Source organism: Nasonia vitripennis, chromosome 1, assembly GCF_009193385.2.
Source record: "Nasonia vitripennis strain AsymCx chromosome 1, Nvit_psr_1.1, whole genome shotgun sequence".
In the NCBI taxonomy this organism is placed as follows: domain Eukaryota; kingdom Metazoa; phylum Arthropoda; class Insecta; order Hymenoptera; family Pteromalidae; genus Nasonia; species Nasonia vitripennis.
The window spans coordinates 6576757-6598385 of record NC_045757.1 but is presented as its reverse complement, the minus strand read 5'-3'; the positions used below and the strand labels follow the sequence as shown (position 1 = coordinate 6598385).

Genomic DNA, 21629 nt, shown 5'->3' with positions numbered 1-21629 from the left:
GATGAATTACCTAAATATATTACGAGTCTGTAATTTCATACGTCATTATTAATCGTTATCGTTGCTTTTATCTATAAATCGCTGCGAATAATCGCTCGAGTTAAGCCGCATATTTGAAATTCCCGCTGCGTCGTCTGCTAAATCGGAGCAGAAGCTAGCAGAAAAAATTCAACGATACCGCGCGTGAATAAACAAATTTGTCTGCTATATTTACAAGCAGCCGCAAAAGTCATTCCCTAATCCCTATGCGCCTATCTCTCATCCTACGAACACATACAAGTATAGTAGGTACCTATATATATAACATATACCTCGCACCACCTCAACAACCCACGTGGTCTCTACCTCTTTCTACTCGCGCATCAGAACCGCCGCATATCGCAGTCAGCAGTGAACTAGCATCGCGAGACTCGCGAGTACTCAGTGTAGATCTCATAGACGTTAGCTAACTGCAATATGGGAGACGTGGCCGGGCCGAAGCAGCAGAAGCAAGATAAGGCACGATAATCGTCTCCTCCAAAAGAAAGAGAGCAACAAACTCTCTAGTTGCACACGTGTATATAAATAGAGAGAATCGCCGAGAGCAAGAGTGTGTTAATAATAGGGGGTCGTCGGAGGCATGCTGCTGGCGAGTCTTGCCTCTCGGGGTATTGGTCTTGTACGAACAGTGCGGCCCGGCACTAGGTGGAAGTCGCTACGCGCCCTGGTTCGTTGTTCGATGATGATGACCATCAGATTCCCCGGCCTAAATAGTCACTTAACAGTCCGATAGCTAACCAGTTGTTTTGGAAAAAGAAAGAGGAAGAAGCGCGTGGCCGCGACCTAACCTACAAACTCATCCGGAGACTCTTTATATACACTCTGGAGATTCGCTTTTGCGTGATTGTGGTGTACTTATTTATGTGCGAAGGGTTTTCGAGGGCAGTCTTTTGCTGGTGTGATTTGGAGTTTGTGTCTTTGTCGAGTTGAGCCGGTGAATTGGTATTTCGCAGATTAGCCGCGAGCTCGCCTTCACGCGACGATTATAGCATATTTATCGCATTTTGCAACGATGAATTTCCGGCTTCGACGGGGAATTTAGCTACGACGTTCGCGTTGTCGGAAACGCGTGATGACGACAATTTGCCGATGTGATTCATACTGTGAATAATAATAGTGATAATCGACAGTCGATTCGGCCCTTGTATTTGTTTTTTTTTTCCCGCTATTAATTCGGTTAATTGTTTATGTAAATCCCCGATCATCACTTATCTGTGCGCTCACACTGGCCTCAGAAAGTTTGTAAACAGAGTTGTACAATCCACAAATATGAGATTGGGATTGCATCATACCTGTTCATTCATGAGTACCTATAACTGAGATTTCCTCATCATTTGCAGGACACTGTGTCCAGTCTGCTTTTCCCCTTTCAGTTGACTTTTCTTAGTGTTAGATTGTAAAATAATGGATTGAGATTTACATATAACTAATGGCAATTATTATTTATTTTAGGCAAAAATGAAGCAAAAAATAGCAAATCCAGAAAAAAATTCTGTCAAGGAGCTGAATCCATGGCCTTCTTACATCCAGGTAAAAAAATTCACCAACAATTCAAATATTTAATAAATTTATCTGCAATGATTTAGTACTGATAAATCGTTTAATTTACAGGAGAGAATAGCTCTTTTTGATAAGTTGAAGGCTGAATACGAAGCTGACCTTCAGGCAAAGCCGTCTACTGAGATAACCGTGACTCTCCCTGATGGAAAAGAAGTACCAGCTCAAAGTTGGCGCACTACTCCTTACGAAGTGGCTAAAGGAATAAGCCAGGGTCTGGCTGACAACACAGTCATTGCCAAGGTAAACAATGAATTGTGGGACTTGGACAGGCCACTCGAGAAGGATTGTAAGCTGCAACTGCTGAAATTCGATGATCCAGAGGCTCAGGCAGTCTTCTGGCACTCTAGTGCTCACATTCTTGGAGAAGCTCTTGAGAGGGTATATGGAGGTTGTCTTTGTTATGGTCCACCCATTGAAAATGGCTTCTACTATGACATGTTCATGGGACAAGATAAGGGTATCTCCCAGGAGGACTTTCCTTACCTGGAGTCCCTGTTCAAAAATATTGTAAAAGACAAGCAGTCATTCGAAAGGCTGGAGATGAAGAAAGAGGATCTGTTGGAAATGTTCAAGTACAATGAATTCAAAGTTAGAATTCTGAAGGAGAAGGTCCAGACTCCTACCACTACTGTATATAGGTAAGCGATAACATCATTATAATGAGAGATTACTTTTTAAATTTAAAACAAAATACTTCTAAAAGTATCCAATCTTAAACAGATGCGGACCTCTAATCGATTTGTGTCGAGGACCTCACGTACGTAATACTGGCAAGATCAAGGCTGCAAAGATCACCAAGAGCTCGTCGGCTTACTGGGAGGGTAACGCGAACGCAGAGACGCTGCAGCGCGTCTACGGTATCAGCTTCCCCGACTCGAAGCAGCTCAAAGAATGGGAGAAGTTCCAGGAGGAGGCAGCCAAGCGAGATCACCGCAAAATCGGTAAAGAACAGGAACTGTTCTTTTTCCACGAGCTCTCGCCTGGCTCTTGCTTCTTCCAGCCAAGAGGAGCGCATATTTACAACACGCTTGTCGAGTTCATTCGCGGCGAGTACAAGAAGAGAGGCTTCCAGGTATGTATTGCAATATTCTCTAAGTGCTTACCTGGTTAAACGTTGATGTTGCTAAGTTTGATTTGTGATCGAGTAGGAAGTCGTAACGCCGAACATCTACAACAGCAAACTCTGGCAGACCTCCGGTCACTGGCAGCACTACTCCGAAAACATGTTCTCGTTTGATGTGGAGAAGGAAACTTTCGCGCTCAAACCGATGAACTGCCCTGGTCACTGTATGATCTTTGACGTACGAAACAGGTAAGTTCCTTTATCAACAAGAAGACATTAAAGCAAACAATTGTGAAATAACGATCATCTTCGTAGATCTTGGCGCGAGCTGCCTCTGCGAATGGCAGACTTTGGTGTGCTCCATCGTAACGAACTCTCCGGTGCGCTAACTGGTCTTACTCGAGTGCGTCGTTTCCAGCAAGACGACGCGCACATTTTCTGCACGAGCGAGCAGATCAAGGACGAGATGTTGGGCGCCCTCGACTTCCTCGACCACGTCTACTCGGTCTTTGGCTTCACCTTCAATCTCTGCCTCTCCACCAGGCCTGAGAAGTTCCTCGGTGAAGTCGCCGTGTGGGACGCCGCTGAGAAAGCGTTGTCCGAGAGTTTGGATGCCTTTGGAAAGCCCTGGACCCTGAATCCCGGTGATGGAGCGTTTTATGGGCCTAAAATTGACATTACTATTATGGACGCACTCAAGAGAGCACATCAGTGCGCTACTATTCAGTTGGACTTCCAGCTGCCTATTAGGTTCAACTTGAACTACGTCAAGTAAGTGATTGTTTATATCGGAAAACTGATAAACGGATAACATTATGAAAAATTAATTTGATCAATGATTTACAGCGAAACGGGTGAGAAGACGCGACCGGTTATAATCCACCGAGCGATTTTAGGTTCGGTTGAACGCATGATCGCTATCCTCACGGAGTCGTATGCAGGCAAGTGGCCTTTCTGGCTGTCGCCACGCCAGGTGATGGTCATTCCTGTAGGTCCATCGCTTGATGAATACGCAACCCAGACCCGCGACAAAATCCACGCTGCCGGATTCATGACCGAGGTAGATACTGATCACGGTGACACGCTTAACAAGAAGATCCGTAATGCTCAGTTGGATCAGTTCAACTTTATCCTTGGTACGTTGAAAACTATTACAATATATCATCGACATTCATAAAGACTATTTTGTTTCGTTAACTTATAAATTACGCGATCAATTTAGTGGTCGGTGAGAAGGAGAAGGCGGCGGGTACCGTCAACGTTCGTACCAGGGACAACAAGGTACACGGTGAGATCGGCGTCGACGACCTCATCCAGAAATTCCAGACTTTCAAGGAGACCAAGGCTCGTAACTGTGAAGAGAACTTCTAAGGCGTCAATCACTTTTAGGGAATTTGTAATATTTAATATTTATGCATAAGTTCATTATCTTTATACTTACGATGCTACGCGCACTTATATGTTCTGGGTTACATTCGCGAGCATATACACTTACTCGTCGTTGTAGATTTGTACTTTCTTGCATATTGGCCCTCCTTCGATACGCGATTTTTTTTGTACACAGCGGCTCTTTAATAAAATACAAGCAGCCGAATAAATTCAGTAGCAAAATGTATTCGACTGCTGTTTCATTGAGCTTTAAGGCAAATAAAGAAAGTCATTCATTTTTCACAAACTGATTATATTGTGTTTTTTTGTTAATCTTTTACATCACTGATGGTAATGGTCGTTACAATGTCGTTACAATTTTGGACAGAAATGGCTTTCGACTTCAGCCATGTAAAAACTAAGCGAAAAGAAAGGATGAGAGATAGGATATCATAGTCGATCGCAAGCGATTCCCATTATACGCTCTGTATGAGTCTAATTTTCGCTATAATTATTTCGCTAAATCATTTCTTCAACATTAAGATATTCCTTAAAGAAGATTTAACGTAATGATTTGTTACGACTTTCGCGTATTTACAGAAATCAAGGGAACTGAACTAGTGAATCGACCAAACAATCAGAAAATGTTACTGTTGCATAAACACCAGTGGCTTCAAACCTTTAGAAATAAAGTTAAGATTTCTATAATACGCTTTCAGCTTTTAAGCTTTCTGCAATCATTACTGTCTACATATTCTCTAAGCAATTAATATTTACAGCACAACAGGGAAAAAACCTTTGCTCGGTTTTCTCTAAAATTACTTAACAAATACACTTTTGTGAAACATGACTTTTTTTATATAGTTACCATATTACTAAAACTGTATTCGGGCTTCATTAACGAACCTTTCATTCTCTGACACAACATTACAATGTTCGAAAGACAAAACAAAACGTCGTTACAACTTATCTTGTTCTGCATTTTGCAACGGGACTTCGCTATTGATGACTCGAGAGTGTGTTTATGTGTGTATCTTATAAATTACGACTTTTAGGTTTCATTTTTATTATCTCAGTTATACAGCCAATTTCGGCCTTCAACAATATTCTCCCTCAGCGGTTGTATCAAAATCGCGCTGTTATGTTCTTCTTCCCCTACTTGGTCTACTTTTTTTTCAAGTTTATTGTTTGTATTTACACTTTCGTTATTCTTGGTAAAAAAAAAAACTATTTGATCGAAAGTTACAAAAGAAAGGGAGCAACTGTCGTGGACAATAAGAAAAACAGACTATTTCGATGCATCGTTCGTCAAATTTCATGACATGTCAAAATTCTTTAGAGGTACAAAGTTATGTAGGTATATATATTTTTTTTTATACTTGGTCGGATTATAACAGCAACAAGGAGCGAAAGTAAAATACAAGAACAGAGTTGAAAAGAATCTAGTGCACTTTGACATACACAATTAACATGTGATAACGTTGATATATATATATAAAATCGCTACGTCTGCCCGCGTGATTGTAATTTTATAATGCTAACACCTCTACTTTTACATCTACAAAGTGTTCTTTTATACTCGTTTGGAAAAACTAGAGGAAATCCAAATTATTATCCTTTCATTGGCAAACAACCATTATTACCCAGTACTTTTCCTTTAGTGTATGCAATAAATAATGTTCTATGTTCAAATGAAACCATTGAAAAATTTGATTATAAAGCGATAGTTTATTTTAATTCTACTCGTAATTTATATACTGAGGGCTCGAGTGATTTTTGAATATAAATCGGTACACCTGTGCGTTCAAAAGTTATATAAAAGATAGAATTTCATATTCATGCAAAAAGCGTAGATGGTTACAGAAAAACCAATGGTCACGATCAGTCGTTTTAAATGACCAAAGTCGTCACCGATCAAATGTGAAATAATATTACGATTAAGTTTGTACATTTTGTAAAATGCAGTCAATGAGTCGTTATCGAAAGTGAAATTAACTCTGAAGAGAAGACATTGTCAGGAGAATAAATTCACATCAAAGTTGCCCGTATTCATCAGTCTTATGACATAATTGCAATACACTAGAAACCTGAGTTGTAATGCCCGAAAAAACGAATTCACTCGAACCCTCGATAGATCGGTGTAAAGAAACTCAGAATAGACGCTAAGAGAAACAATTACTATTGATGAAAGTGAGAGGCGAAGTTTTAATGAAGCATAAGCGGTCGAAGCTCGAAATCATATAATACGCCTTTCGCAGTCTTTGTCCAGAGATCGAATTTCCTGTTCGATTTTGTAGTACACGAGTGTATTTACAAAGTACAGCAAAAGTGAAAATTATAATATCGATCTTTTTAGTATTGGTACGTATATTTTGTTTTTTTTTTTCATTTTCTTTTCTATACAAAGATGCTTAAGTAAATTCATCGAAATTATCCATTATCTGTTCAGCTTACAAAATGCAGTGAAACTTCTCTTCTCTTGTGCATTTGGCTACGGTTTTTTGATTTTTCTTTTGATGATTGCATTTTAAAATGAACGTCCATATACTCGATTCGCGTACATTTCGTGATAGTTGTGGAGAAGTTTCACTGTCCATGATTTCGAGTATGACTTTTTATACAAAATCACTAAATGTTTTGAGGTGCTGAGTGAACTAATATAACAATACCTGTTTGGCAAAAATTTGCCAGACAACTTGCTCGGATGTTTGTGTTTGTGTGGTGTGCTAAATTTGAGTATTTTAGTTAACATTCAGTTGATTATGATATTTTTACAGATATTCCATATAATACGCTATTTTAAATTACTATTTACAATTTTGTCGAGTAGTAAGTATACAACGCGACATGCTTAAATGCTTAATCGACCGTTACTTCAAATCGAAAGAGAAAAAAAGGACTCGGCCTAAAACAATCAATATAAATGGCTCGATAAAATTACACGCATCAAGTCATGCTGCGATTCTCGTATCAAGACAAATACTGTTCTACAGAAACATTCCTGTCTTTGTCATAGTTTGCGATTTAGAATCCTGGAAGACTATGCATTACCATATTTCGATTAGGGAGATTATGTCAAACAGTACAGTTGAAGAAAAATAATTAAATGCAATTGACTCGACCAAAATCTTAAAACCTCTTGAACATAACGCAAGCCAACTGATACTGTACGTAGTCGAAATAATATGTGAAAGTCCCTTGTTAATAAAAATATTAACACAATACGCTTTGATCGAGTCAAGTGCATAGCCTTAAAACGATTCACATAGAGATCACATGATAAGAGGACAATAAAACGCGCGCTTCGCGATTCTCGCCATCCATTTATACATTCATTTATACATTTTTCTATATCTCTTTATCGTCACTCATATAACTTAAGGATAAAAAAATCATCATATATAAAAAAGGAAAATCATATAATTGTAATACTTAATCAGCTAAGTATATAATGCCTGATATTCGCACGATCGAAAATCAATCGCCGTAAAAAAATACATGCAGACCGTCGCACGGTCAGTCAATATACAAATTAAAAAAAAAAGGGCAAACGAAGAACCGGGAGGAGTTTCCTACGAGTCTCTACTTTAGAGGTGAGTATGCAACTTACGCGAATTCTCGCTACTCATTCATGGGTAAATCTTTCTCGAAATTTTCGCGCGAGCGACTAGAAACGACGACGACCCCTCTATCCCGTCGTTTTCAAACATAGCTCCGACGCGCTCTGAGTATTCAATAACTTAGTTTGCCACAGTCAGTTATGTAGTAGTTTAGTAGTAAGTAGTAATAGTATTGCTTTGCGATTAATCATCATTATAACCCCGCTCGTGCGTCTCCTTATTACTAATTTTACCATCTTTCTGGTTGTGCTTTGTGTTTATTCGCGCTCGTGTCGTTCGATCGAACTTGATATAATATAGCTCGGCTCAAGAGAGTGAGAGAGAGAGAGAGAGAGAGAGAGAGAGAAAGAGGACCTTCACGGAAGGCAGGAAAATACAAAGTGGTAGACCTATATTATGTCCGACTCTCGCGCACGACGTGCGTCCATGTATATTTGTAATAATTATACATCGTTTGCTTCGAAGCGAAGAAAAAATTGCACGTGTAACGGCTACAACGGAAAGAGATGTATATAACATGCGCAAGTGTATTACAAAGTTCTTTCTCTCTATATAATGATGCGTTAAAAAATGCCGCACCGTACAATATTGCAAGTCGCAGTAGATCGTAAAATTAATAATCAAGAAACGATCGTATCTCTCTCTCGTTTTGTCTTACCTTTTAGTTCTCGCCTATACTGCGATTGATACGTAAAGACGCGACTCGATATAACATACCTTCTCCGCAAAAAATGCCTTATTCGCGCGTGTTGAGTGTACCTGTCGAGCGTGCAATGAAGGCAGTGTACATGAATGATCATCCGTACCGTTTGATATACATTCCGTCGAGCGGTATCGCCTATAAATAGGACTCTCAATAGGAGTCGAGTTATTTTAGGAAGCTACGCTATGGATCTCGGTAAGGGGACAATTCGCTATTAAAACTTTTGCAAAACGAGCGGCTGCGCTTTTGATTCGTGACTCGTCCCGTCGTACTGTATTGCGCTCAAAAATCGATGGCTGGATGAGGAGATTCTTCTGTGGCTCCGGTGCGATCTCTCGTAGAAGACTCTCGGCGATGATCATCCTACCTACGAAATCAACGTGGCTTCGCCTGAAAAAGGTTGTATTCGAGCGATACATTAACGTATTCAAGCGATGAACCTGCAGACATCAACAAAAATTACCTCGTCATCGGTGACAACGGCGGCGGGCTGTTGCGCTGCGGGATTGGCGATGACGGTGTTCTGCTTGACAAACTGCTTGACACTGCTCGGCTGCTGTTCCGCAGCACTGCTCTCGGCTCTCCTCAGGAAGGCAGCGGCTACTTCCTTCTTGGGCGGAACCACTGGCTTGTTAGGTGGCACCGGTGGTGGAGCTCCCCTGGCCACAGTCGCAACGCCACTTGGCGGAATCACTATCGGCTTCTTTCCTGCTGGTGAAGGTACTGCTGCCACCACTGACGCTGGTACTGTCGGTGGCGGCACCGGTCCGGGAACTCGTTTCAGCGTCTGCGAGAATGTAACAAGAGATGCGCCTGATGCAGCCTATACTTATACGATGAGATCGACAATTTTTAAGGGTATTTCGCACGAGGTAACCAGAGGTAATCGAATAGAAATCGAATTAGAGCGTAAGCGTTTCTAAAATGTCCCTCGACGAGCCTGTTCCTCTTCCGTGTGTCTAAAAGGCAAGTGCAACCGCAAACCATTAGGCGCATCAGCAGGGACAGAGCGACAGGCAAGGATAACTAATAGAAGACAGAGAAAATAGAGCAGAACAGAGCGAAAGATGCGGTTAACGGCAGATAAAAAAGCGCGGTTAATTTAGCGAGTAATCCAATTCTCGGTGCAGCGCTCTCTCTCTCTCTCTCACACACACACACTACCCAACGAAGCGAGTCCGGTGCGACGGCGTGTCCCTTCGACGAGCCTGTGCCGAGTGTGTTACCAAGAAAATAAAATCAGAGTGCGAGACCAATCGCCTCGTGCTCGAAGAAAAATACGCCAATTTGCATCTACGCGAATATAAGTATACTTCATTATAACTAGACTTACGCGAAGGCGTATTTTTCTCGGGGCTCGCGCGATTAGCTCTGTGCAGAGGCTTATCATTATTTCTTGAAAGGAAAAAATTGCAGGGGAAGATTGTAAATAAGGCTCAACAGATAGTTGTATACGTCAATTTAATGCAGGATTCAGTTGATATACATTTTCAAAATCATAGTAATAATAATAATAATAATGGTAAATAATAGTCGTAATAATAAAATAATATACAATAATAATAACTAAAACTAGGATAATATAATAATAATAATCGTGTACATAAATTAAAACAGTACATACAATCAAAACGTGTTGAAAGTTACACACAAGTGCTCCTCGTTAATAGAAAATTCGTCGCAACGGAATAAAATCATGATAATTAATAGAACTCAATGTAGCAGAATTTCGTGTATGTTTCTTAAAAAGAACAAAAAAAGGAAATAAAATTCTCAAAAGCAAAGTCCACTAAAAATCAGTGTTGGCGAAATAAAATCGATTGTCTCGCGTCCCGGCAAAGGAAAAGTGCATTTTTTTTAAATTCTGTGTGTGTAAAAGAAGGAAAGCTAGAGAGAGAACAAGAAATCAATAACCAAGTGTGTATACGTGTGTGTGTGTATATAATATAAATTCAAGGATCGACTCGTGCACATACATACGATCAACTCAACGTGTTCGTGTATACGTGTGTGCGAGGGACCGCCGTTGAAGGATAACAAGTGCTCGAGGGCGAGTCGTGGGAGTGGGGTAGTCAGCAAAGTCGAAAGAGATAAGTGTTTGCGCTCGAGGGGGGAGGAAGAGAGTCTATCCCTCTCTCTTTCTTTTAGAAAGAAAAATATGGTCTTTTCCTTCGTCGGTCAACCGATTCGCGTCGTCCACGAGAATTAATTTTAGGATTATTGTGAGTGTAACTCGAGGACGATCACGACTTGTTTTGTTTACGTAAATAAATATATATATATATATATATATATATATATCACTCGTTTGACTTTCTTCAGGCCAGTGACCTGCGCCAAAGCTTTCGAATCCAAGCGTACGTTATTGTTTGTTTTCTTTTAAGAAAAATATTATACCTTTTAAAAAATTTCTTTCTGATATCACTAATATTATATGACTACGTTAACCTACGAGACTAGACGCAACTAAGAAAGTTGATTATACTTGGGTCTACCGTGAAAAAATAGACGCTAAGGGTTTTTTTTTTAAATCTTGGATCACCGTGATGCAATTAGAAGTTTCACTAGCTAATCATCAATATAGAGCTTTGTATATTAGTAATAAATATAAAATCACTCGTCGTTCATCGCGATCTCGATGACGATAAATATAGTAAAATTAATATCGCTCGTAAAATACTGTAAAACAGTATGGTATAAGTTATTCCGCGAAAAATTATGCTTATCTCGGTAAATTTTGTCGTCCGTTTTTGGCGTTTCACTTTAAAAAATTTACGATTAAAAATTCACCTAAAATACTTGACTTACTTTCACTTTAAGCACAACGTAGAGTATATACTAGCCTAGCAAACATTAAATCTTCGATGACTATATCAATTCCATCAATCTCGAGAGAATCATCGCGTCGAGTACAATTGTCTCTGACTACCTATCAATCACTAGGCGAATAAACTCTTTCAAAGTATTCCTCTCTATAATATGTAACTTTACGAAGTACATAAACATGTGCAAAATCAAAGAATACTGTTGAAGGAGCTTATCGTTCCTGGTTCGCCATCGTCCACACTCGCTTAGATCAGCGTCGAGTGGTTAGGAAAATGAGGATAGGTTACCTGTGCGCCGGTTGCGGCGTCTGGAGCAGGTACTGCGCCATCGATCACTGTTGTTGCAGTTGGTGGAGCACCGGCTGTGCCGAATACAACTCCGCGCAATGCCTGGCCCGGCGTCACAGATCTGGCGATGCCAGTAGCTGTAGAGGGTAGAACAAACGTTTAATCAAAGAATCGAATGAGTATTAAATTTAAGTTCGAGAATTTTAAAGTCGCTACTCACTTGGCCCGCTGACTGGTACGCTGGAGACGGTGGCGGTGGGTTGTACCACCTTACTACTGACCATTGGTGTACCGGCGCCTAGAACCGCTCCTTTCACTGTAAAACCATAAAAGTTTCAGTTAAAGTTTTAAACGAATCCAAATGAAATGACGATGTTTTTGCTTAATACCTGTTGGAGGAGCAGCGGCAGTCCTCAATGTCGGCATGGCTGCAAGATTTGCCGGTTTAGCCGGCGGCGGTGGTGGGGTTACCCCCACAGTTCTGAGCACTACGCGAGCTTGCTGTTCTTTTAGCATTTCGAGTTCAGCCCTGAGCTTATCAAGCTCCTGCTGCTGCTCCATCAACTTCTTGTCCTTCATGGCAGTCGTCTGGCGGAACTGCGACCTCTCAATGTCAAACTGCGCTTGCTGCTTCTCCATCTCCGCTTCCATGTGCAGCGATTTCTTGCTCTCCTCTTCCAGACCTTCCGCCATCGAGTCCGTGCGCACCTGATTAATTTTACGGTAAGTCATTAGTACTCTTTTTTGTTTGAAATATAAAACTTCTCAACGCCTGTCTAACATACCTTTTCTTCGCTGAGTATTTGGGCAAGGTCCTCTGACCTCTTGCGCTCCTCTATGTACTTTATAATGATCTTCTTGCGCTCGGCGAGCAATATAAGAACGATCTGCTTATGTCGGTTCTTCTCTTCCTCAAGAGTTTCGCTCAATTTCTTGGCCTCCGCTTCAAGACGTTTCTTCTCTTGTTTCTCCATCTCTAACTCTTTCTTTAGTCGAGTGCGCTCTTTCTCCAGGCCATACGTTATGTCATCGCCCTGGGCCGTGTCGTGCTCGTGCTTTTGCTTCTCTTCTTCCAGCTCCTTTATCACCTAAGTAAGGAATGCGTTTCGCGTTATGTATAACAAAATTAAATTGCGTTAATGAGAAGCTTTTAGCTCAACTACTAACCGTTCGATGTCTGAGCTCGGCGTTTTTCATCACGTTTGCCATGTGACTTTTCATGTATCTCTGCCGAGTGATCAGAGCCTCAAGGGTGGCTCCCAGCTGATCTGCCTGATTTCCCTGGGATCCACTAGCACCACCAATCAGGGCCACATCTCTAGCGAGCGCAGAGTGAGGATCCGACGTCCCGCTTCGGTATCGCGAATTCAAAAGCTGCTTCATCTTCTCCGACTTTGGATAGATGTAAATTGTTAGTAGTTGTATTATTCGTTTTAGTACGAATAACGAAGCATACACATACCTTCAAAGCTGCAATTACAATATCACGGGCTTGCAGTTCACCCTCCAAGTAGCCGAGCAGCTTCAGCAGATCTGTTTTACACAGCTCCATCTTTGGGTTACGCTGTAACACAAAACAGAAGGATTGCTCATAAATATAAGTCGTGGAAAGCATCAATTGCTGCCACCAATGACAATTCAAATTGTTTAAATAAGGCATAACAAATCAGCCAGTTGTGCAAGCTAGGATTTATAAATAAAACTTAGCATTTTCTTTGTGTTTACAACTGGCAGCACGATGCACTAACAAAGTTAACACCGCTGCTCAGTCAGCAGAGCAGCGCTATCAAAGTTTATAAACTGATTTAGCAGACTTAGCGCTTGCCTGCGGCCAAGACACATCCCAAGCAATCTATGCCTCTGATGACAAGCGAAGTCCAAAGCAATATACAATGATTACAAAGTTACCTTCAATGTATTGGACGAGCTCTTGTCCAAAGGCTCAAAATTATTGCTCTGCTGCTGCTGTTGCTGCTGATGATGGGGCTGGGGCGACACAGACAGTGGTGGCTTGCCAGGGGTGGGCGGTCCGTTAGCGGCCGCTTGGCTGCTCGGTCCCTGGGTGGCCATGATCCTGTTGGCGCCTCGACCTCCTCGACTCCCGGAGCCGGACGAAGCTCGGCGAAGGTTCAGCCGCTGCCAGTATTAGGAGGCCAGCCGGTGACGCGCGGCCCGACGAGCCGCTGCTGTGCTCCTTCTCCTCCTCGTCGACGGCAGCATCGTCCCCACCTACCGGTGGGCTTCAACGCTCCCGGGGACGAGCACTTGGTCGCTGAGATCTCGAGCTACAGGGACGACGCGCGCACCAACGAGACGCTGTTGCTACTGCTGCCGTCGTCCTTGCGGGCTTCTGTCTCTTCTGCTCTCTGACGAGGAAGAGAAGCTCCGACTCAGAGCTGTACTACCTGGTGAACGACGACCTGCTTCAGGGCCACTCTTCGGCGCTGCATCTTTATAGGCTCGAGTTCCGCCGGACTGATATCTGGCCCGTCGTCCTCTTTCTGCGACTCGAGATGTTTTTCTTTTGGCTTTGGACGACGGCCCGTTGTCTCCTCTACTCGCGCTCACTAGTGATTATATAGCTAGTGTGCAGTTTAGGCGTAGTGTGGACTGGGGAGTTTTTTGTTCCGGTGGGTCGTATGGTGGGGGAGTTACGTGCGGCCCGGGTGGTTGGCATGACTTTAGGCGGCAGGTTTTTGAATCAATGACGGAAGAGAGCGCAGAGACACGGGTTTATTGATTCACAATTATAACTTCACTTTTATTGTGTGTATATCATTATTAAGTTTATGTACAACAATTAATTATATAATAATATTTTAACCATATAGTAAACTCTGAATCGAAAATTCCAAAGTGACGGAGTCGATGTGTAAGTGTATGTAAAAGAAAAGAAACGATTCAAAATCACACGTTACTGCAACAGTGGAGTAAACGCAGGCTTACAAGTATAATAGGTAGTCCGCGAACGATTGTGAGGACAAAATCATACTCCTAAAGCTGAGAATTACGTAATTTATGTATTCATATGTACCTATAACTGGTGATCGCTAATCTACGTTGATATTGTGAGGCATTTCGATTATCGCTTATTGTATTATTATTACTATTACCATTATTATCGATACGTTTAGCGATGAGAAAGGCAGAGGCGGAAAAACGTTCCTGCAGCGCTCATCGCTAAAGTATTGGCAAGTCTTATGTGTTATACATTCTGCTCGGATAATACCATGTTCAGGCCGGTACATGTTCACTTAAACGTTATATTTCTATGTTTTATTGATATAGAACGACATGGGCACGTGCAACGGGGGTACGCTCGATGATATCGACAAATACTCGATATACCCGTACGATGTGTTTTGTCAGGATGTGTAAAAATTTGTTGGATTCAACGTACATAATTAATACTTCGCATCGTTATATATCATCTAAGATTTGTATATAATATATATAATATTTATGCTTTGTATATAATATACATATAAAATTTTCATTTATCATATACGATAACACTTTGCCTCGTAAATACGGGGTTTTTATTTTATACGTGCTACTCGCGCCGCACACTCATACAAATGGACAATGCTATACATAGAAAAATATGTTTCGACGAATACATTTTTGCTTTTAAAGTACTTTGGCACTGCGAATATGTGAAAGGGGCGTTTTATATATATTTTTTTTTCTTTTAACGTACGAGGGAGTTTCTCTGTTTTATCGATTTTCGTAACAATCAACTCTTTCACATAAACTAAAATGCCACTTCCTTTTGAACATCTCAATCTCTACCAGCCAAAAGTGTGATATAATGTCGATTTCCTTCATTTTCGAATGAACTTCACTTACGACTTTACCTACGGTATCACATTTTTTTTTTGTTAAAAATTGTCTTCATTTTTGTACTTGCGATTTGCACTACGCTTTACTAAAAACAGATAAAACAGATAGAATAAAACCCCTAACAAAGATCGGCACATTGTTATTACTTTCGCTTACAATTTCATTCTTATTTTTATATAAATTCCTTATCTATAACTATTTTTTGCTGCTCTCATTTAAAAATCTACTAAACGAGTATAATCATATACCTTTTTTCTCGCAGTTTTCGATATGCTTGCGAAAAAAAAATTTGATACATAAAAAGTGCATACACGTTTTAAATGCGCCAGTGTACTTATAGTAAGTGACTAACAAAATACTATAAAGCCGAGTACTTCTTCTTTCTTACTTTAATATAAATGATTACGTACCGAATTTCGTGTGCGTGCATGTTTATTGTGCAAATGGACTTTACATATATGTTTATTTGGCTAAGCAGTTATGAGAGTATATATTTTTGAACTACGGTTGAACCATTATTTTAATTGGTTGTAAAAATATCTAAAAAAACTTGCTTGCGTGTTCTCATTCGTTATTTATTGGCATGCAAACGATGCATTTTTTTTACTATTTTCATTCATTTATACTCTACCCACAACTGCTTTTTCTATCCTTAAAATTTAAATGAACGATCATCGTCTGATCGTTCGATTGCACTGTCGTTGTGATGTATGGAGATAAATGTGTCTATAAAAATGCAACTGCATATGTCGGAGTATTCCTTAAAAAATTTAGAAAACTCATGTAAATGCACAAAAAGTCTTTTTGTTTTTCTTGTATAGAGTGGCAATGAAGTTTTGCAGTCTTTTACGTTACTATTTGTTGATGGATAGTTTTGTTCATTGTACATAATTTGTTCCTCTACAAAAGCGGCACACGTATATTGCTGCTTTGAACGAGTTGTCTTTCGCGGGAAGGTTGACATACGGCGGACAGTTTTGAAGTCATACAAAGCGAATTATTACTTTATCACTGGACGCGTTTGTCAAACGAGATACTTCGTCTCAAATTTTGGAAGACAAACTTTCACTTTGGGCGCTATCATACTTTCTTACGAGTAATATATGTATATGTTTTATTAAAACGTAAGTACGCTTCGAAATTTCTAGCTTTCTTTTTCACGTTTCTAAAATCGTTTGTATAGAAAATTAAAAAAGTAAAAAAATTACAATGATTCTGTGAAATTGATTTCGTCATATAGTTGCGATAAAATAGGATTAATCTCTAAGTCTACATAAAAATATTAAAATCACCAATCGAATTTCGTATACAAAATAGTTTTGTAAGACATTCACAGTTAAGAGTTTTACACGACAAAACTTCTTGAAAGTAAACGCCTAAATTAAAATGGATTAGTATCACGATAAAATTATTCCAACGCATTAAAACTACTCAAAAAACTGATTATACAAATTCCCTTAAAGTATACGCGGATACATCAACCGATAAGAGGATATAGAAAGTCTTGTGCACTTAGTGCACCTCATGGCATCTCGACTGCGCGGCAAGTCACTTAATACTGCTCAATCCCAATTTTAAAGAAAAAAATTAGCTAATTGGCTAGCAGTAATTGGTGTCCATGTCGCGGTGTACGTCAACCGCGGCGATAACACGGTGTGGAGATCCGAGGTTGGTAGTTGGCGAAGGCGGCGCTACAATGGTACCAGTCGTCGAAGTCGAAGTGGCTGGCGAATCTAGGGTGGCGGTGCTCGTCGAGGGAACTACACCACATATGTCCTTGGAGTTGCCCGCTAGTACGAGGAGCGGCTCCGAGAAATTTTGTTGTTCCGAGTCGTCGTGAGGGGTCATCGTACTATAACCATGGTCGCTGTCGCCGCCTGGAGGTCTCCTGAAATCCATGAATTACACATTTATTTTCTGAAGAGATAGTACTGCGTATTCTATACAAAACGTAACAAACCTGTAATTTGTGGAAACTCGATACGGCGAAATAGGTGCAATAACATCACGAAGCAGGGCCGAATCCATACTAGGCTTGGGCTCGCGCTCAAGATCAGCCGGCTCGAGATCACAGTCCAGGTGAGTCATACGCAGCGTATCTGGGGAGTTGTGATTGTGCAGGCACTGGTGTTCTAGACCAGTGTGCACTGAGCGCAGTCTGTAGCAGAAAAGTGCAACTCCGAGCACCAAGACGAATGCTAAGATTCCACCAGCTACCGGACCAACCGAAGGCCACTCGCGGGACATTATCTCCTCTGGCGATTGCGAGTCTGCGCAAAGAAGAAGTTGACGTTCAATACATCAGAATCGTGATGGAATGAAAAAAGTTGAAATCTTATTTAACAACTTACTGTAGGCCCCATCCCCGTAGGGAATAGGCGAACCGAAGGTGCCTTTGAAACAGACAGCGACATCGGAACAGAAAGGCTCCTGCAGTTGCGTTTCAGCGTCGCTGTCGATCTCGCACCACTGACAACCAACGAGACCAAGACACTCAGCCTTGGTCGCGAAAGCTTTGCAGCTAAACGGCTGACAGGATTTAAGCGCATTTACTGTTTGAATCCAAGGTGAGGTCAGACTTGAGCCTTGTTCCTGCGGTGCTGGGCACGGTTCCATCTCCGCCGAGGCGCTGTCCTCGCGTAACTGGCACTCGCTTGAGTACAGAGAGCACTCACAAGGGCACTCACAATCCGTCTGTTCCATGCGCTTACAGTTGAGACACGAACGATCCATCTGAAAACAAATTTTTTTATTCGTAACTTTCTTTTTTGTGATATCTTTTAGCAAAGGGTATAACCATGAAACTTACCGTGCTGCAAGGACAGAAGGCACTGATCGAGCTGCATGTGATGTTGACGACGCCAAGGAAAACGTTGGTGCCGGGTACCACGGCCAACTGGTACTTGACGCAGTGCTCGCCATGCACGATATTAGTGAGGACTTCGTCGAGCGATATGTTGAACTGGTAATACCTCTGGGTAGTACCATCCATATGACTGGCGCACATCTTCTTGTTGACGAAGAACTCGTGATTCAAAATGTCATTGGCAACGAGGAGCTCCTTGTTAGTCAAGTGCTGGTTCTCAACTTTGCTAGCCGCCTTGAGAAGCGACGGGTGGAACACGAGATAGCCCTTGTCATCCATAAGGAAGCACTTGACGTTAGTTTCGGCACACAGTGGAAACATGTCGTTCAGCATACGCGATAAATAGCCCATTGTCACGTCCATTGCCATCACAGCTACCACGGGATCGGTGCTCGTGTGCAATCCTACAGAGCGGCCTTCGTGCACGACTTGACTCAAACTGACAACGAAGCCAGACCCACCTGCATCGAGGTACGGTGGGCTAAGAACTAGGCGACCCGGCTGCTCCAGAGCTTTCACGTACCATACACGACGCTTCGGATCCAGATCCGAATCCAGGACCAGGCCTGGATAGAGTTCCAGGACTCCACTATTTACCGATGTCACGTATCTCTGAACGATGAACTTGTGCAACGGACTCTGCGAGTGTCTCTCTTTGAAATGCTCCAGTATCTGAGCGAGCACAGCTACGTCAGCTTTGACGCTCTCCTGCATGCCAGGATTGGTGAGTAACCTAGTCAAATCCTTTATGTACGCCATATAACTCTGCACGGTGACAGCGGGCGCAGCAGCCAACTGCTTTGCCTGTTCAGCCGGTGACTTAAAGCACCAGGGTGATAAGTAGACGACTCCGGCGTCGAGGGTAGCAATACGATTGCTGTTGTAAGTGCAGAGACTGTCGCGGCGGACATTCGCACCGAGCGCCAAATCCAAACGATGGTGCAGAATACCGGAGGGTAGAGTAGGTGGCGATCGGACTAGTGGTTGACGCGTTGCATCCTCGTCGAGACGCGAGACTACCAGGCAGACGATCAAGTCCGGATACGTTAAGTGACGCCAATGTAGCTGTTTCTTTATGCCTAACTGACTTTTTACTTCCACCATTCCCTCGGGTTGATCTGCCATTCTAATGATACGATTACATTGATTAGTAACCTACTACTATGATAAATATGATAAAGCAATGAAGATAATCTTTCATACCCCGTTCTGATCATAGTCTTTTCGTCAAGATTTTCCAAGTCATGCAAATAGACTTTTAGTGGCTGCTCGACGATGGTTTCCATTCTCGGGAAATTTTTGTGCATCCAGAGTGTACCCCTTTTGTCGACAAGCAATGCTCGCACCTGATGAGCACCAGCCTCGAAATAAGTTATATCTTCGACGAAGTCTCGCAGTTTCACGTCAAACGAAAGCAACGCCGTATTAGTGATCTGGCCCACTGACAGCATCATCGCCTTGCTGTAGGGCTCGAAGTACGGCTCCGACAAATAGTACGGTTTCACGTCTTCCTTGTTACACTTTAGTCCTGGAAATGAAAACGATTTATAAAAACAATCCATTAAACCAGATCATTTTGGTTTAAGGTGATTAACTCACCTGCAAATAATCTCGCGATCTCGTATCCAAGAACGTGCTGCGTGGGCAGTGTGATCACAGTCCCGTTCGCCGAAAACTCCTTAACGTTAACGCGCGGTTGCTGATTCGATAGTATTAAAATAGTTCTCTGATGAACGGTGAGATTGTCCCTTTTCAATCCCTCAGCAATACCCTTGACGTTCGACAAGTCCTTCATATTGTTCGTCAAGTGTATGAGCACCAAGTCGCCCTTGGCTTCTTTAACAAGCGGCCGAAGGTCGAGAGTGAAACTTTGATTGACCGTAGACCGAACGAGCGAGTCAACGTGCCTGTCGAGTCTTATCTTGTGAACGTCAGTGACGTGGGACAGACCTTGCTCCGGACAAAGGGCTGAACCGCCTGCTGCTAGACCTACAACACTTACTCGGTCGCTTTCCGTCAACATGTGCACGATCGTCTTGGCCGTGATCTGAGCCAGTGTCACGTCCTCTTCCGACATGAATTCGGAGCTCTGTTCCAGCAGAAGCATCACGTTTTTAGAGCGGTTGCATTGCGAGAGAAGCAATGGGCCAATATTATGAGCTAAACTGGGGGGACCGCACATTGTGCCTGGTTGGCTCACCTGCAATGAAATTCGTAGTTGATTATTAGTAAGATCATTGTAATAACGGTAAGAATGGCAAATTCAAAAGCTTTTAATGCTACTCACTGGTAATATGTGCAAGCTCTTCCAATCTTTATTACGAAGATTCATGGCAAGAGCATCTGTAATTTTGGAGCAGACGTCAGCAGCTCTATTTGAATTATCTGATCTCTGACTAGTGGAATAGATGTCCTGGCCCTGTTTCAATAGTATTGGTTGTATTACACTATTGCTATCTCTCAGCAAATCGGTATATCTCTTAAGCTTATCATTGAAGCCCTTAGACAAATCGTTCAGTCTGCTGTTCAATGTAGTGATGGAGTCAACAAATTCAAGCTTATCCAGCATTCCTTGGAATTTGCTAACTCCAAGCTCGTCATCTGTAAGTTTATGTAGATTCTTGGAAAGATGCACCACCATATCTCTCAAACAGACTCCATTCAGAGGCATCACATCTATCTGCCTCCTCGGGGATTTACCAAACTGACACTTGGGCACAGTGTTGGACAGCTTCTCGTCCATCACTGCAGTGCAACCTGACATGATTGCCAATACGGCAACGCACAGCACCAGGTAGGATGTCATCTTGATTATTCTCTAATGCTCCTACTTTTGTACCTAATCTTTACTGCAAATTCATTTGCAAAGTTTGGCAGTACGAGATTTCACAAGCTCTGCAGAGCTTCTCTGTACGTTGCACCCATTGGAATACATCTCTCCAGTCTTCCAACAATCCCTCCTCATCGAAACCTATAAACAGACTAAAATTAGACTCGGGAGATCAAAGCCAAGCAAAAAAAGGCTTTCACAAAACACTGCTCAAAGCAAATCCCATTAAGAATCCCAAGCACTGTACACAGCATGTTTATCCAACTCGCAATGGAAAAGCAGTCATCTTCCACTTGAGAGAGGCCAAAGCAGACCGCGCACAGCAAAGCCCTCAAGAGAGAGAGAAAGAGAGCAAAAAAGGAGCAGGCGCTAAGCCATTGTTTATTTACGAACCGGCACAACACGGCTCAGCGCTGACGGGATCTCCTCCGCATTTCGAGACGAAGCTTGTATCCAGGTACACCCGGACGGCGTCTGGAGCGGCTTCGACGTCTCGACGAGAGCAGGAAGCGAAGCGCGAGAGATGATATTTTATGGGGGAACGCCACCTTCCGAGAGTCTGCGTCGCCGCTCTGAGGGCGCTCCGAGATTTTTATTTACACAATGGCCAGAGCAGTCGTCGAG

The 21629-nt window shown here is 42.1% G+C and overlaps 3 protein-coding genes across 4 annotated transcripts; 1 reads left to right on the top strand and 2 right to left on the bottom strand.

Annotated features, from left to right (window-relative positions):
• Positions 1-358: 358 nt before the first annotated feature.
• Positions 359-4344, top strand: LOC100119396 (threonine--tRNA ligase 1, cytoplasmic). Of its 2 annotated transcripts, none has more exons than XM_001603130.6 (8): positions 359-498; positions 1492-1569; positions 1651-2237; positions 2320-2671; positions 2748-2911; positions 2978-3433; positions 3509-3798; positions 3885-4344. In XM_001603130.6, the coding sequence occupies exons 1-8, from the start codon at positions 457-459 to the stop codon at positions 4031-4033; spliced, it is 2118 nt and encodes a 705-aa protein (XP_001603180.2). In that variant the 5' UTR covers positions 359-456; the 3' UTR covers positions 4034-4344. The 2 variants fall into 2 exon arrangements, with proteins under 2 accessions (XP_001603180.2, XP_008213480.1); XM_008215258.4 differs by having other exon boundaries at positions 376-706.
• LOC100119437 (uncharacterized protein CG10915) lies at positions 4327-14055 on the bottom strand. Its single transcript, XM_001603166.5, has 9 exons — positions 13375-14055; positions 12929-13030; positions 12634-12858; positions 12252-12554; positions 11856-12174; positions 11687-11782; positions 11467-11603; positions 8817-9140; positions 4327-8743 (listed from the first exon to the last, which is right to left on the bottom strand). Exons 1-9 carry the CDS (start codon positions 13534-13536, stop codon positions 8729-8731), a joined length of 1683 nt encoding a protein of 560 aa, XP_001603216.1. The 5' UTR covers positions 13537-14055; the 3' UTR covers positions 4327-8728.
• Positions 14056-14198: 143 nt separating this feature from the next.
• Positions 14199-21600, bottom strand: LOC100119469 (VWFA and cache domain-containing protein 1). The gene is made up of 8 exons (XM_001603194.5): positions 21399-21600; positions 20463-21146; positions 19775-20375; positions 19379-19703; positions 18119-19301; positions 17661-18042; positions 17270-17579; positions 14199-17197 (listed from the first exon to the last, which is right to left on the bottom strand). The coding sequence occupies exons 2-8, from the start codon at positions 20979-20981 to the stop codon at positions 16909-16911; spliced, it is 3609 nt and encodes a 1202-aa protein (XP_001603244.1). The 5' UTR covers positions 20982-21146; positions 21399-21600; the 3' UTR covers positions 14199-16908.
• Positions 21601-21629: the final 29 nt, after the last annotated feature.

Bases quoted from the DNA above. Each gene is read 5' to 3' on its own strand.
- LOC100119469 (XM_001603194.5), bottom strand. From the start codon at position 20,981: ATGACATCCTACCTGGTGCTGTGCGTTGCCGTATTGGCAATCATGTCA. The intron at 19,704-19,774 runs GTGAGTTAATCA...TTTCATTTCCAG, and splicing joins GATCGCGAGATTATTTGCAG to GACTAAAGTGTAACAAGGAA. The intron at 18,043-18,118 runs GTAAGTTTCATG...ATTTGTTTTCAG, and splicing joins CCTTCTGTCCTTGCAGCACG to ATGGATCGTTCGTGTCTCAA.
- LOC100119396 (XM_008215258.4), top strand. From the start codon at position 620: ATGCTGCTGGCGAGTCTTGCCTCTCGGGGTATTGGTCTTGTACGAACA. The intron at 707-1,491 runs GTTCGTTGTTCG...TATTTATTTTAG, and splicing joins GGAAGTCGCTACGCGCCCTG to GCAAAAATGAAGCAAAAAAT. The intron at 2,672-2,747 runs GTATGTATTGCA...GTGATCGAGTAG, and splicing joins ACAAGAAGAGAGGCTTCCAG to GAAGTCGTAACGCCGAACAT.
- LOC100119437 (XM_001603166.5), bottom strand. From the start codon at position 13,536: ATGGCCACCCAGGGACCGAGCAGCCAAGCGGCCGCTAACGGACCGCCC. The intron at 12,175-12,251 runs GTATGTTAGACA...AAAATTAATCAG, and splicing joins AAATACTCAGCGAAGAAAAG to GTGCGCACGGACTCGATGGC. The intron at 9,141-11,466 runs GTAACCTATCCT...ACATTCTCGCAG, and splicing joins ACGCCGCAACCGGCGCACAG to ACGCTGAAACGAGTTCCCGG.